At 40.7% G+C, this 15,950-nt stretch overlaps 1 protein-coding gene across 1 annotated transcript; it reads right to left on the bottom strand.

Moving 5' to 3' along the window:
* Positions 1-522: 522 nt before the first annotated feature.
* LOC110088365 (prostasin) lies at positions 523-14,348 on the bottom strand. The gene is made up of 6 exons (XM_020810588.3): positions 10,253-14,348; positions 8,953-8,973; positions 7,461-7,620; positions 3,547-3,815; positions 2,263-2,432; positions 523-977 (listed from the first exon to the last, which is right to left on the bottom strand). Exons 1-6 carry the CDS (start codon positions 10,308-10,310, stop codon positions 759-761), a joined length of 897 nt encoding a protein of 298 aa, XP_020666247.3. The 5' UTR covers positions 10,311-14,348; the 3' UTR covers positions 523-758.
* Positions 14,349-15,950: the final 1,602 nt, after the last annotated feature.

Raw genomic sequence — 15,950 nt, 5'->3', positions numbered from 1 at the left:
CACTTAAAGAATTGAGAAGCAGAGAGAAATCTCCAAGTTAGTTGGGAAGACAAGATATTGGAGCAGTTGTCTGAAATAGGCCCCAAAACTTATTAAATCAGTGGTTCTTAACGTGGGCAATAATGCCCCCCAGGGGGCGATTTCATTTTTCAGGGGGGCGGTAGAATGAAAAGGGGCGGTGTGGGGGCGAAAGAACTAAAGGGGGGCGGTAGGGGGGCGCTGGAGCGAGCCAAACCTGTAAAGGCGACTGCAGCCGCAGTGCTGGCAGTAGATCCGGTGCTGCTGCCACCGCCAGATGATCCAGCTCTTTCTACCTGCCACGTCTCTCCTTTAGAGGAGCACTGAGTGTGGATCAGGTGGAAGGAAAGGGTCTCTTGGGTCCTCATCCTCGCCCCGTGAAGTGCTGCCTTGCACCCGGGTGGGGAGGGAGACAAGGTCGGTCGGTCGGTAGGTAAGATATCACCTCAGGGAGGGGGGCGATGATAACTTCCTCAATGGCTCAAGGGGGCGTTTCTTTCAAAAAGGTTAAGAACCACTGTATTAAATGATTTTTAATCAAATGATCTTTAAACATTAAATCATTATCAAATGATTTTTAAACAATTTAAGTCAGTAACATTGACTTGCCCTCATTAATCAGAACAAAACTATTCCTCCACTGCATGCAGCAGTTTGTGACACTACTAAACTGAGTCCAAAGAGCATTCTGAATATTCCACACCATTAGCTAGCAGACTGAAGACCGAAAGCTGAATATCTCATAAGAGAGTCAGTGCCAGAGAAATCAAGAGGAGTGTGATTGTAGGGGTATTTGAGAGCCCGCCATTCATTTTCTCTTGGATCCAATCAGCATAGTAAGGAACCGAAGTGTAGATGCCGGGGCGATTGGGTTGGGCACAGCCATCCCCCCAACTCACAACCCCAGCCAGAATCCAAACTCCATCGCTTGGACACACCAAAGGTCCCCCAGAGTCACCCTGCGGAGAGAGATGGGCATTAGCACGTGGTTATGGTGCTGAAGATCAGAGTCATGCTAGTCAGCTATCCAGGGTTTGTGTTATATTAATGGAGCTCTGTGAAAATGCATCTGTAAAGGTACAGCCTCTGATTCTCATGAGGCTGAATGAGTGAGGTGGAGAATATGATTGCAATGCACAGCAGAATGGAGAGGGTGTAGTCACTGGACACCATCCCGCTATGTCCCCCCTTCATGCATACCCTTTGCACACATGGTGAGAAGGCACAAGAAGGGCACTTAGACCATTTTTCAGCACTATGCAAGTCAAGGGTGGGGAACCTCTTTAATTTGTGGGGGGCCTTTATTACGTGAGGGGGGGCACGGGGAAAGGCAAAACAGTGGGATGAAAAGTATCACCATTCTGCCGGTAAAGGCTTTTGAGCTCTTACTGGCAGAAATTAAACCTTGGAAGAGGCATTTTTCAACATTTTAGCATTGAGGGGGGAGGGGGAAATGTACAAAAGCCATCAAAGAGCGGCCTCATGGGAAAGAGGGCCCAAAAGACCAGTCTGGGAATTCAAGAGGGTCAGAACTGACTGAGCGGCCTCAGGGGCCCAACTCTGATACAAATACTTCCCTGTCTTAGATTACCAGGTCTACGTTTATTCAATTTTTATTTGATTTTGATCTTGAAAACAGTGTTTTCAATTAGTTGGCTACTGCAATAGAGCAACATTTGCAAATTAAATTGCAAAAGACTGCAAATTAAATTGCAAAAGAAGCATTTCGCTATGAACGAGGAAGAAAAGAGGGGAGGCAGGGAGAGACCTATTGCAAAATGAACCCCATAAGACATTAAAAATAGGGGCGGGGAAAAACTTTTAGGTTTGGGAAGCCTGAATTCAAATTAGGAAGGGTCTCTGAGACTGCATTCCAGAAGTGGGTGGGGCTTAAGGGCATGGGCGGTGGGGGCGAGGGCCAAGGAATAAGTTGCAACATTTGCATGGTAAGATGTCTCATCTGGAAGTAAGGAGATATGAATAGGACTTCCTTTTTTGAGTAGGAACAGAGCATGGAAAATTCCTTTAGAAAAGTAATTAGTTACAGTTTTATTAACATGACCTCGGAAGTACTCATGATTAACAGCAAAAGAGTAATTATTTGGAACTGGTTATTCCAGTCTTGAAGTAGGAATATACATCTATACAGTACTTTTAGTTCTTGTGAAGCTAGGAGTGTCCTCAGCACTTTCCACTGCTCTGTAGGCTATAGGACTATGAAAAGAAGGTTTCAGAGTTTCTTACCTGACATGCATCTTTCTTTCCTTCTTCATAACCAGCACACAGCATATCAGGCTTGATAGGATTCATGCCAAATTCTTCATCTGGGTTAATGTTATACATAGCATTGCATGTCTCTCGGTCAATGAGTGGCACCTCCAACTCCTGAAGGGTTTTCGGACTTTCCAAGGGGTCTATAAAGGGAGGAGAAATTTGCTTTGTTGGAATGCAGAAGTGGGAAACTTAGGGTGCATTCAGACACTCATAGCTCTAACGCTAGGAAAAGTGCACTCAGCACCAATAGTGTTTCTGCAAATTCAGACGTGGGGAATAATCTGCAACACAAAATGTGTTCGTTTTCCAGTGAACAATCCTACTGACCACCAGAATAATAATGTTTACTTATATTGTGCTCTACATTAGAGTGCATTCCAATTAAATCAACCACAAGTGGGATTATCACTAGGTTGGCCATACTGGGAGGGGTACTAGAATTCTTAGTAGGTTCAGGAAATACAAAAAGTGTCCACTGAAGCCTAAGTCTAACCCTGAACCAAACTACAACCTTAATTGTAACTCTAATGCTTGCATTGAAGTCCCACGGAGGTCAACTAATACTCCAAACTCCATCCAAGGCCTGCTTGCCTGCTCACTTTGAGTACAATAACATGGATATTGCGTAACTTTCTGCACCGCCATTTTTGTCTGCATGTGTGCAACATATTTGTTATCTAAAACCCAGAAAAGGAGCTGTCCTGCAGCTTGCTTGTCAGACTTCTTGGAAAACTTGGCCTCACTCCTTCTTCACTGGATGGGCCAAAAAAACCAGCTTCCCAATGAACCTCTCTCAATGGCCATAAGCCATAGGTTGGTGGGGACAGCTTTTTTCCTTTCAGATAGCTCTCATCCAGGGAAAACACACCAATCCACACCAATTAGCTAAAGCATTTTAAACAACTATTCAAGTGATAGTTTTGTAACACAGTGGGTCCCAGCCTTCGGTAAAAAAGTGTGCTTTTTTAAAACCCAGGTCACATGACCTTGGACTGCAACTCCCAGGAACACCGGCCAGCACACCTGGTGGTGAAGGCTTCTGGGAATTGCAGCCCTCTATTGGAATACTGTATGTCTGCCTTGCGAGTCTAGTGCATTCTGCCATAAAATGTGACTCTGGGGAACTCAAACATCCTGGTGCAGGAGAGTTAAAAAAGACACTCACAAAACAGCCACAGAAACAACTTTCCATGCAGCTTGGCCCTCAGAAGAGAAATGAAAACAGCAAAACATGCATCTCTTATTTTTCCTCACCGTTTTCTCCTATTTTTCCCCATCCAGTGACCGAACAGTTTGTTCCGGAGGGGAACTCTGTGGAGGAGTGTGGCAGGCAAACAGGGAGGATGTAGTCAGTGAAATTCACGGGGGATGTCAGCTTTAATAATGCCAGGTCTCCACTGGAGCCATCATGACCATTGAAATCTGGATGGGGGATAATCTGTTGCACTGTAGAGGTCACAGAGTCTGATGAGGGGTTCATGAGCTGATAGACCCCAAGCTGCACGTCATAGTCTACAGCATATCTGAAAACACAAGGGAAATGCAGGAACATTCATCAAGATCCATACGCTGAAGACATTCAAGATCCCTAAATTTAGAAATTTATTACCCTTCAACCTTTTCACAGGTTTAACCAGCATTTATTTTGGGATCCTTGAAGATGTGTTAACCAGGGGTGGGGACTCAAGGTGGTGTGTGGGCATACTGGGGACTTTGGGTTTTTTTTTTTTTAAAAGGTTATTATTCTTTTAATTTTTGTCCTTAATTTACCAGCATGGTTTTTAAAAATTTTTTATAATAATTGTATACAGTGGGGTCTCTACTTAAGAACATCCCTACTTAAGAACAATCCAACTTAAGAACAGCTCCATTTGCTAAATTTTGTTTCTACTTGAGAACAGAAATCCAAGATAAGAACAGGAAAAAAAAACCTTTCCTGCTCTTTTTTTAACCTTAGGTCATCTTAGGTTAAAAAAAAAATTCTCCCCCTAGTGGTAGAGTACGTATTAACCAGCTTTGCATTAGTTCCTATGGGAACTAATGGTTCAATGTACGAACGCACCTCTACATAACAAAAAAACAGCCAGAACGGATTAATTGGTTTTCAGTCCATTCCTATGGGAAATTTTGCTTCAACTTAAGAACGTTTCAACTTAAGAACACCATTCCAAAACGGATTAAGTTCTTAAGTAGAGGTTCCACTGTATACAAAATACAACTAAAAAACCCCATACATACACTCAAAGTGCACCCCCCACAGACCAATGGAGACATTCTATTATTTATTTTATGGAGCCCTATTCCCATTCCAAAAATACATCGACTCTTCTGGAAGTACACAACCCTTCCTTTTTGTTAGTACAAAATCAATAAATTCTCCCTATATATCTCTAAATACCGTATTTTTCGCTCCATAAGACGCACCTTTCCATAAGACGCACCAATTTTTTAGGAGAAGAAAACAGGAAAATATAATCTGTTTTCTTTGCTCCATAAGACGCACAGACTTTCCACCCCTCTGTTTTGTGGGAAAAAAGTGTGTCTTATGGTGTGAAAAATACGGTATATTCTTATGTGACAGTCTTTTTCTTACTTTGATATTACATGTCAATTTATCATTAATAGCTATATTCCACACTTCTTTATACCATTCATTTGCTATTGTTAATTTAGCTGCTGTTACTAAATTTATAATCAATTCTTTCGTCCAATTCCATCCTTCACCCTCAAATATCGCTATAAGTGCTTATTTAGGACATATTGTCAAATTCAGCTTTAATATTTTGCTTATCTCTTTAAAAACCAACTTCCAAAACTTTGTTATATATGTATTCACATTCCCACCACACGTGGAAGTAGGTTCCTACCCCTGCTCATATCTCGGAATATTTTTTTGTCCATACAATTCAATTTCACTGGTTTTAAGCACAATTTCCAAACCAATCTGTAAAAAAATTATTTTATTCTTAGACATATATTTTAAAATTCTTTTCTTCCATATATTCTTCCACCTCTCAAAACTTATTTCCTCTCCTAAATCAGCTCCCATTTCATTTTTAATACCTCTTGTTGATCCTCTATTTTTCCTATTGCTCCTTTCATTCTGTTCCTCCCATTCCCTTTTTCTTTCTGTAATACATTTTCTTCAAATTTTGTAAACACTCTACATTCACCTTTTCTTTTCAACCATTCTCTGATCCAGCATCCCAGCTGAATAACATTAAACCATGATAACTTCTCCATTCCCAGTACTTCTATTATTTGTTCTTTACTGCCCATCATTTCCATCCAATCTTTTTTTCTAATAGCCTGTTTCCTCTTTACTATCTTCTCTAAACCTGCTTTCACATTCCCTGGAAAATTCTGTTATGACATGTAATGGGGAGATTGATGGAATAAATATTTTTCTATATCTGTTCCATATTTGTATCATATTCTTAAGAAATTGATTTTCAATCTTCTTTACAATACTAATATTATTTTGTCTAAAGAGAATATGTTCCAGGTCGCTACCAACTTCATTAAATTCCAACTTTGACCAATACCAATTCATTAGGTTGTGTTATAATATCCACACTATACCTTATTTCACTAGCTATATAATTTTAGATTAGGTAGGCCTAAACCTCCTAGTTTTTGGTTTTTATACCAATACTTTTAATTGATGCTTGCTTTTTAAAAAAATCACTGTTAAAAAAGGTATCAATTATATTTTGCCAGTCTTTCAAATCACCCTCTGACAACTTTACTGGCAACATCATAAAAATTTTTAAGGTAATATCTTCATTTTATGTGTTGCCATTCTTCCAAACCATGATAGTCCTTTCCTTCTTAGTTCTTTTACTTGATCTTTAATGTCTTGCTTCAACTGATCAAAGTTTTCTTTTTAAAACATAATAAACTTTTCATAGAAGGCTTTTAATTGAAATAATATTAGCTGTAGGTCTGATGGCAATTTTTATATATATTTTAATTGTATTTTAATTGTTTTAAATTTTATTGTATTTTAAATGTTGTAAGCCGCCCAGAGATCTTTGGGTAGTGTGGGCGGCATATAAATTAAACAAACAAACAAACAAACAAACAAACAAACAAACAAACAAACAAATAAATAAATGATGTTTGCGCCTAAATACTCAATACTTTTACATATTTTACCTTAAAACTTTCCCTGATTTTTTTCCTTTTCATCTTTAACATGATTAAACAACATCATCTTTGACTTCTGCCAATTTATCTGTAGACCCGTCACTTCCTTAAATTCTTTCAAATGTAGTTTGACCTGATGCATAACTCTCAATGGATCCTCTATTGTTAATAACGGATCATCTGCAAATAAGGTAATCTTAAACTTATCTTTAATACCTATCTGCTTTATTAAATTATCCTGCCTAATAGCATTCACCAATATCTGTATTACTAGTGTAAATAATATCAGGGAGAGGGGACATCCATATTGGGGGCTTTTGTAGGCTACACACAGCTGTTGGATCACCTAATGCCCATCTCTGCTGTAGAGCTCATTCTATGGAGCTCTTCAAGCTTTCATTACCACCTGAAAGGGTGGTTGAAGATGTTAAGGGGTATACAAAGGAGGAGAAAGGGGTGGAACAAGATCAGTGAGTGTGCTGGAGTTTTATTTACAACCTGACATGTTGTTTGCCGCTTGAGTGACTAGAAGGAGTTTTCTGGCTGGGGTGATTGTCTATCCATCCAGCTAATCATTCTGTCCAGCTTTTGAATTCACAGAGATCCTCACTTCTCTGCTGAGTATCCTACCCCTTTTTTCTGGTGGCAGTTGTTTGTTTGCTGTTGATCTGTTCAGTTGGTTGTTAGTATGTGTGCAGTATACACAAGTCTGTAATTTCAAGCAAATGCAAGTTAAAAAAATTGTGTTTTATTCTTTCTCCTACAAATGTCTCAGAGTGCATTATTGAGATTAAGTACCAGTTAGTGAAAATGGGGTGGACTCTGAGAAGATTTCTAGCTTTTCTCCTCTGTCGGTTTCTATACTACTGAGCAACAAAGGAGAATTTTAGTAGAAATTCAAAACTCTGCAACAGAGTGAATGAGTCAGGGATGAAAACAGTGGTGGCTGCAGCATATCTGCCACCTCAGTCAGCTTGGGTTCCCACTTGGCCTCACCACAACAAATATCTGATACTTACGGAAAGCAGTGAGCTGCAGATAGCACCCACTGCTCAGCTATGAGAGAACCTCCACATATATGTTGACCGTTCATTGAAATGCTGACCTGCCAGGGCCATTCGCCTTCGGTGGCTGGCTGCCCACCAACAATTCGTGTAGATATAACTGGCTGCCCGCAGGCTGTGAAGAAAAGGGAGAGAAGAAAGGGTTTTATAACAGTGAGGATGGAAATGAATGCAGTATGGAATTCCTGCATGGACAGAAGTGGGAACCTGATCACCATTACACACAAACTCTCCATCTGAATTTACTTGCACATTGCATTACAATTTTCAAGCAACATTTCCAGTGATGGGGGCCAGGGACTATTTTTGTGGCAAGTCAATATTGAGGATGAGTACACTAATTTTTTTTTGACAGAAATAGATTTGCGATGTATCACTATAGGACCACAGTACCTTCTAGGACACTGCCATCTGAGCAGGAGGAAATAGTATCCCTACATTTCGGTTACTTGATTGTTTTTATAGTTATTGCTCAACAACCAAAATTTCCATAAATTCCATAAATCTACTATCCTCACCACTATAGGGGGACCTTTTTTGTCCATCCCAATCTAAGAAAAAAAAAATCCATATCTTTTGGGGTGTGTGGGAGATATAGCAAAAACAACAGTCCTGAGGTACTTTTAAAAATTACAAAAGGTTTAATTGGGTTTAACACATCTTCAAGGACCCTTCATGGGTAAAGTATGCTAAATACAACCTTTCTAAGGTGCCACAAGACTCCCCCGTGTTTTATCACAGGGAAGAACATCTTCTTTACAGCAGAACTTGAAAATAACACGTTAAGTGTAACAACGTTACCTGTCAGTCATCACACCACTCTTTAAGGTAACATTATCCTTTTTTTTTTTACAATTTAATTTTAATGTTGTCATGGTGGGGTTTAGGCAGTAATGAATGATATGCACTTATTCCAAAAAGCTGGCCAGAATCCTACCAAGGTTCAGATAAGATTTGCATACCATGCTGTGGCTAAATGTGGCAAATTGATGAGGTGCTGGGGCACATCTCAATTGCATGCCTGGTCAGGTGTCCAGTTGTGCAACCCAGTGGTACCATGGTACTTCATCAATTAGCTGCATTTAGCTATAGCTACTTACACAGACCTTAGGTGAACACAAACAGTATTCTGACTGTTAATGTTTTTAGAGGGATTCTGGAGGATTTGGGATGTTTTTGGCCATCTTCTATGTTTAAAAACTATTTTAAAAAATTAATGTAAATCTAATGTTAACCTGCACCAACCTTAATGTTAAAATGTTGTAAAAATGCCAAAGTAATGGCTAACACCAACTTACTATATATTTTGGTTAATGTTTGCTAGCTCTGGTCTTAAGATGTAAGGTTAACCTTGTAAAATGTACAGTTTTAATAGTCTCTGGTTTTGTTTATTTCCGCCTCTGCTTGAAATTTCTATGCAGAATTGATTTCTGATATCATAGCTTACCTGCTTCTGAGCTAGTAGTACCTGGAGAGAGAGAGAAAGAGAAAGAGAGATTGAGATTGGGATGGGGGCAGGGGAAGCAAAAAATGTTATTTCCCATAAGACACATTAGAGAAAAAAGAACTCAGCAAATTTGACTTGTCTGTAAAGCAAAGCGTGCTTTTTATATACCGCTCCATAGCACTTCACACACTCTTTGGGTGGTTTACAATTATGCAGGCTACACATTACCCCTTCCCCCCTCGAGTTGGGTACTCATTTTATCGACCTTGGATGGAAGGCTGAGTAAACCTTGAATTGGTTACCTGGGATTGAACCCCAAGTCATTCGAACAGTTTTGGCTGCAGTGCAGCAGTTTAATCAGTGCGCCACGAGGCTTCTGAGGAAGTCAGAAGAGAGAGAACTGCTTCCCCCAGCCCCAGTTCCCCTTCATTTGCAAGCAACAGAGACCTTTGTAGCTCAACACATCCAGAGGGCATCAAGCTCCCCCAACCTCAGTCCTCTCCTGGGTTTGGGTGACACAAAAATACCTGTATGTCAAAAGCAATAGATTTCCTACAATAGTTTTTTACCCAGGTTATTTTGGGTTTTTTCTTCTTCCCATAAATACAGCCACACACGACTACACATCCACTCACCCTATACACACCAAATGGGAGAAACACGATACCATAATGTTAAAGCTCTTCAGGTGATGATATCATAGAATATGTAATTTTTAGGGTCTAGTTCCTGGCTGATTTTGCAATTAAATATAACCCAACGGAATGAAAATGTCCCGCCTTGGTGCTTGGGGTGTATGAAACAGCTAGAGTGGCTAAGGCAAAGGGAAAACTGAACAAAATATCATTGCAGTTTCAGGTGAAGATAGGCATCGATCCTAAGAGTGTAGCATTTCAGGTTTTTTTTTTGTTTGTTTAATTTTCTGTTTGGACACAAAATTTTCCTGATTTAAAATGGTCTTATTTCTCTTCACCATTTAGTTCCATGCCTCAGGGATAGTAATGTCTCTCTGTCTCGCCACTCTATAACTAGCTTTCTGTACCTTTGGCTTTTGGGACATTTGAGAAATGTCTTCAGGAGCCCCTCCTGCCCCATTTCTTTCTTTTAGATATTGAAATCCTGGAATATAAGATATAGGAAAGGAGGCCTCTCCCTCACACTACCCCACAGGAATCCCTTTGGGCTTGATGGCCAGAAGACCTCCTTCTCCCATCTCCATTTTACCTCCCTGATAAGCATAAGAAAACGTAGACCGTTGCCATCAGCACCTGCCCTCCACAATGTCCACCCACACCATCACCTTGTAGCATTGTCAACTGCAGTAGCCACACCACGAGTTGGGAGCGCAGGATAAGCATAATTCCCCTGCCCACTTCCGTTTTCAGGGTCTTGTTTTGAGTCGTAGTCCAAATTTTGCTCTGATCAGTTTCAGGTGAAGTCGTTTCCTTCGAGCCTTAGTGTCTGTGGTATAACACTTCATACCAAAGGTGAAAGGGTAGGGCTTACTGTATTTCCTCGTTCCTGAGTTGGATATTGCAGCCTTTAAATCCTAATTACAAGAATCCTCAGGACTTTGGCAGAATTTCAAATCGTAGCCACACTCCTACTTGAGACTTTACATATGCTTCTGACTAGTGACACCTGGTGAATCTTGTGGTATGTGGAGCAGAAGGCATAACAACTAATGCTATGTGCCACCAGGAACAAACATAGGATTCTCTCACACAGCAAGGCAAACATTCAAACATACACACAGAGAAAGAAATCCTCTGTCTCCGGTAAGAAGGCAGGAAGGAATAGGATAGCTAGAGGTAGCTGGGGGCGGGCAGTAGTCCACTGGCCCTTCTGGATAAGCTGCCACAGTTTCTATTTGAATTCTTGTGGTCTTAAAATAACTCCACGGAAGACAAACTTTCAATGTACTGTATCTAATGTCACCTGATGAAATTCTGTGTCTGGCAACAATTAAAAACATCTTTGTTTCCTTTGATATTCTATTGCAATTTTCAGCCAACTGGGTCATGTCTGTCCAGAGCTATTTGCTGATAATTGGCTTTTCCCCTCAGGTACTCTTATCTTATGGAGTAGATCAGGCAAAAATTAGTTAAGCAGAGAATTGAGGATGTAGAACGGTCAAGTCAACCTTTCCAGCATGCAAAATATGGTGGGGGCTTACATAAAAAAACTCTGTGGAACAGGCAAATCTCTAGACAATTAAAAACATCACATTTAGAGCTGTTGATTAAGAAATAGTAGTCACTGATCAACAGAATTCTGATTCATCAGTTTTTGCATATGAAGGGCTTTTCAAAAAACATTTTAAAAATGTGTCAGTATTTTTTTTCAGAAGCTGTTTGGAAAATGGAATGAAGCTGCTTTTTCAATTAATGAGCTGTCCTGATTCAAATTACATAAGCCTTACAAAGTTAGATTTTTTAAGATCACAAGTCCCATTATACTCCTGTGACTGAAAGATTCTGAAATGGTAGGCCAACTACATTCCTAACTAGCTAACTCACTCCTTCTCTTTCCAAACTCAGTACCATGAGGAAGAGAAAGCAAAGTGTGAAGCTGGTCATTTTTAACGTTCCACCAAACAAAAATGTCCCAACAAACTGGGATGGTGGTAATCGCCAACATCCCACTGGTTTGGAGACAAAGGGTGATCAATTGAGGGGAACTCAATTGCTTCCTCTTCCCGGATCTTGAATGAGGAAATTGGAAGAGCCAGCTTGTGGTCACCCATTTGGCTAGAAATTGCATTGGCTCAAGCAATCACACAGCCTGAACCAATGCGAATGCGTTTGTGTGGGGGAAAAAAAGACAATAGAAGCTCCAGTGATAGAGGAAAAGAGAATGAATTAGAGAAGAAAAACCCCAGGCTGATTTGCATTGATTTGTATGTCATGTCAACAATAGAAAATAATGCAAATCTGACTATCCCAATCCTGAATCATTTCTTGCATTGTTTGTCAATGCAGTCATTCCCAGAGACTTACCTGTAATCCTTGCAGGAATTGCAAAGAAAATGGACTTTCACAGTGATGCTGGCCTGAATCCAGTCACTGATTCCAAACAGAGAAGATTTATTGAATCAATTGTTGAATAGTTAATTGATACAATTAACTAAAATTGATATAATGTGTCTACTTTAACTGGAAATGTCAATTAGATATAAGGCACTTTTTAAAGTTTATCCCTATCATTACACAAAATGTTTTCAGTTGGTCTGATCCTGAACAAGCAATTAAAACCCATTTGTTTTACAAAAGAGCTGCTCCTGAAAACTACTAGACCTGTTTTTTTTAAAGAGCCAACACAGCAGCTACCTGAAGTTCTCGATTCCCTTGGGGAAAGCATGACTAAGGGGCCTAACAAAATGGCCACCTGCGACTCAGAAACTACTACTATATCCCTCTTTACATGCACACTGTGGTCGACTACTGGTCATTTATATTTTAGGTAGCAGAATTGAAAACATGAAATTTTTGGGGTCATTCCGAAGCAAAAGAACACTTTTGTGAGTCCTCTCATGAAGTTTATACTGGCTGAAATCCTGTTGTATTAAAAAAAATTAGAAATAAATTTTTAAAAAATATGAAATCCTGTTGCTGCATATGGCTGACAATGTCATCATCATCATCAGTGATTTTTTTCTCTCCATTAAATTAAACACTTTTAACCTCTGTGTTAACCTTACCCTGTAAAAAAACTCTCCATGGATTTAAAAGTGCTTGTTAGTTGGCTGCACATGAGATAACATGCCTCCCCCTTTCATAGACTCAAAGAAGTTGAAAGTTAGAAGGGGGCTATAAGGCCCCTGAGTTAGAGGGCCTGTCAGAGGACTACGTTCCCTGTGAAAGAAACTGAAGAATGATCAAGGTAAGAACAACTTTTTAAATTTAAAAAAATCTTCTGGAGGCAAAATTAGGGAAAAATGAAGAGATAAGAGATTATCAAATGCCACAAAACAAGAACTGTCCCTAGCTGCTATAGACTGGCTGCTTTAACCACTTGGTACTACTCCCCTCCCATTGCTCTCATGATAATGCACTTTATACTCCTCCCACCAGACAACAATAAATTTCTGTAGAGTTGTTTCCTGCTGCCTTTCTTGGCTGTGCAGTGAGTGATTCATTTAATGTTAAACTGGTGGCTATTTTAAACCTTTATATGGTGAAACTCAGCTCGTTCTTTAAAAATGTGGGAGGTGGTCTGACAAGAAGCACACCTATGAAACACACTCTGCTGACCACCTTATCTCTCCATTCAACATTACTGTTCTCTCTGAAGTGCTGATGGCATTTCTATTCTCTCAGAATCCTTTGAGAACCCTAATGCTCTATCCCTGGCTCTCTAATCCATGAAAGGGCAATTGGTTATGAAGAGGAAGGAATAAACACACAACTCTATAAACAAAGAGCTTGTATTATGACTTAGTCAAACACATTCACTCCCTGTTTCTCGAGCAAAGTGACAACACCTTTCCTCACAGCCGCACCACGTGATCAACCATTCTCCCTCTTTTCAGGCAAAGAACAGTGGAGTCCTGAACTTGGAAGAATTATGTTTTTGAACTATAACTCTTAGAATTCTCTAACTAGTCTGGCTAGGAAAGAATCTCACCACTGGTATAAAAATATTATTCCCAAACATCATTTCTATGCACAATGTAGAAAGGGATCTACACCACCTAGAAAAAGCACGGAAGCAAAAATAGCAAGTATCAGGAAACAAGGCTGTGGACAAACAGTTGGCGGAGTCCCACAGTTTTAAAAGTTTTGTTCATTCTGTCCCACATACCATGCAGATCAACTACCACTCATTACCATGGACATTTATCACAGCCTCTTTCTCCTAGGTCAGAAGTGGGAATTTATAATTCTCCCAGAGGTCAGATTGTTCTTGGATCGAACATGGAAGCTGGATGATGTCAGTGGGGGTCAATATCTCATCTCCATGCCCTCACTGACTGCACTGATGTTATACAACCTTTCCCCATGACATTTACCCAGGTCAGGCATGGGGAACTTCCAGAGGCCTGAGGGCTGTGCATATTCACCCCTGCGCCTCAGGGGACTGCAATTACTCTTATACTTCCTCAATACTTTAATTTTTATTCACTTGAAATTAGACATGGGAATGAATATAAAAAGGAATTGGGATATTTGTTGAATATCGCTGATTTGTCAGATATTCATTGCTTCATATTCTTGGAGTCCAGAGACCCCGATGAATACGAAGCAAGGAATATAACTTTGATCCCTTCCAATGAATTGATTTGTGGTTTGTTGGGCCACTGGGGGGAAATTCGTGGTTCGTGGGTCCTCAAGTTTGATGACCCATGAATGAAGACAAAGCCCCATTTTGGTACATCATCCCCATCTCTACTTGAAATGTTTCCCTTGCACTTTCTAGTGGCAATTAAAAATAATATTTGTGTGTGTGTGTAGCCAGAAGTGCTGCCCTCTCAACATAGCAAAAATATTCCTATACCTCTAGATAGCGGTGGTTTTGGCAGCTGTAGCTCAGTGTGTTTGGACCACCTGGTTGTGGAGCCAATGAGCGAGAGTTTAAATCTCCTTTGTGCCTCCTGGGAAAAAGGCCAGATGAGATCACCTCAAGCATGCGTTGGGGGGTGCGGTGCCGAGGTTACAGGGAGGGAGGTATTTTAGTGCCCACGAACCACATGCAGTTTGTGGGACGGACTGTTTTCACCTACAATTTAATTAATTCAGGATCTAGATTCTAGCCAGGCCACTTGCTAAAGTAGATTGAACTGAGGGCAGTGGCATAGCACGAGTTACCAGCTCCTGGGGCACCCGGGCCAAGGCAAGTATTGCAGAGCGTGGCTCATATCCCCCCACACAACATGTGGGTGTGGTGCAGCCCAGTGGCATGGTGGAAGAAGTCCTCAGGGTGGCACCATGAAGTGGTCATGGAGCCACTCAAGGCGGTGGCAGCAGCAGTGGCAACAGGCCCAGCACCCCCTGGCAGCTTTGATTTCGACTACCAGGAAGAGGAGTGCAAGGAGCAGCTGCAGGCGCATGCTGGGAGGGCAGCCCGTGGGCCCCAAAGAATTTTGCACCTGGAGCAACTACCACTCTGCCCCCCCCCCATGCTATGCCACTGACTAAGGGCAAATGTTTGTTTTCAGTGTACTTTTCTCTAGACATGTCAGAAACTCTTGGCTTCCCCAGCATCCCCTCTCCTCACAAAACCAACCACAAACTTCTCCCTTCCACCATCTGGACCCATCTGGAACTTTGTTGCCTCCCTGAGACTACTACGTATGTTGTTATTGTTTAAAGCCAACTTTCATTTGGAAGACTTTCTATAACTCCTGTTGCTCGCAGCAGCTGAAGTTCTGAATGGCACCTGATTTTAATCTTTTAATTATAGGACTTTTTTTTTCTTTGGGTCAGCTGGGGAAGCAGCAAAATAATAGTGTGAAGTCTTTATTTTGTGTCAGGCTCCCAAGGGCTGCTTCATGTAACAGGTGACCGAGCAGAGCAGGTGGACCTGCACTTTGTTGTGTAAATTCTGCTCCCTCAAAACATGGCCACGGGTAGATACAGCTGATGTGATTTAACCCTGTGAGATTGGCAATTATGGCAGACAAATAGCTTAGAAATGCTTCTTTTTTTCTGGGGAATTTCAACTCCCTAGTCATGGCAGCTAGGGAATTCTGGACACTGTAGCCCACCTAAAGAAATGTTTCCAAGTGGATATGAGCTAAGGTGCATACAAACAGATAAGAAGAAGAGAGCAATGACTAAGGTCTGTAATGACGCTAAGGTCACTGTGTTGCCTACAGTGAAATTTTAATTCTGAGAAACGTGCTTATGATCAGGGTGCACACATCTAAGCATTAGATGTTGTAAAGTTTTGAATTTCTGGTAAAATCCCTTTTGCTACGCTGTAGAAGTATAGAGACTCACAGTGGAGAATAGCTACAAATTCCTTAAATAGTTCACTCCTTTCTCATTAACTGGCGC

This window comes from Pogona vitticeps, chromosome 6, assembly GCF_051106095.1.
Source record: "Pogona vitticeps strain Pit_001003342236 chromosome 6, PviZW2.1, whole genome shotgun sequence".
In the NCBI taxonomy this organism is placed as follows: Eukaryota; Metazoa; Chordata; class Lepidosauria; order Squamata; family Agamidae; genus Pogona; species Pogona vitticeps.
Note: the sequence above shows the minus strand (reverse complement) of the source record. Positions and strands in the feature narration are given on the sequence as shown.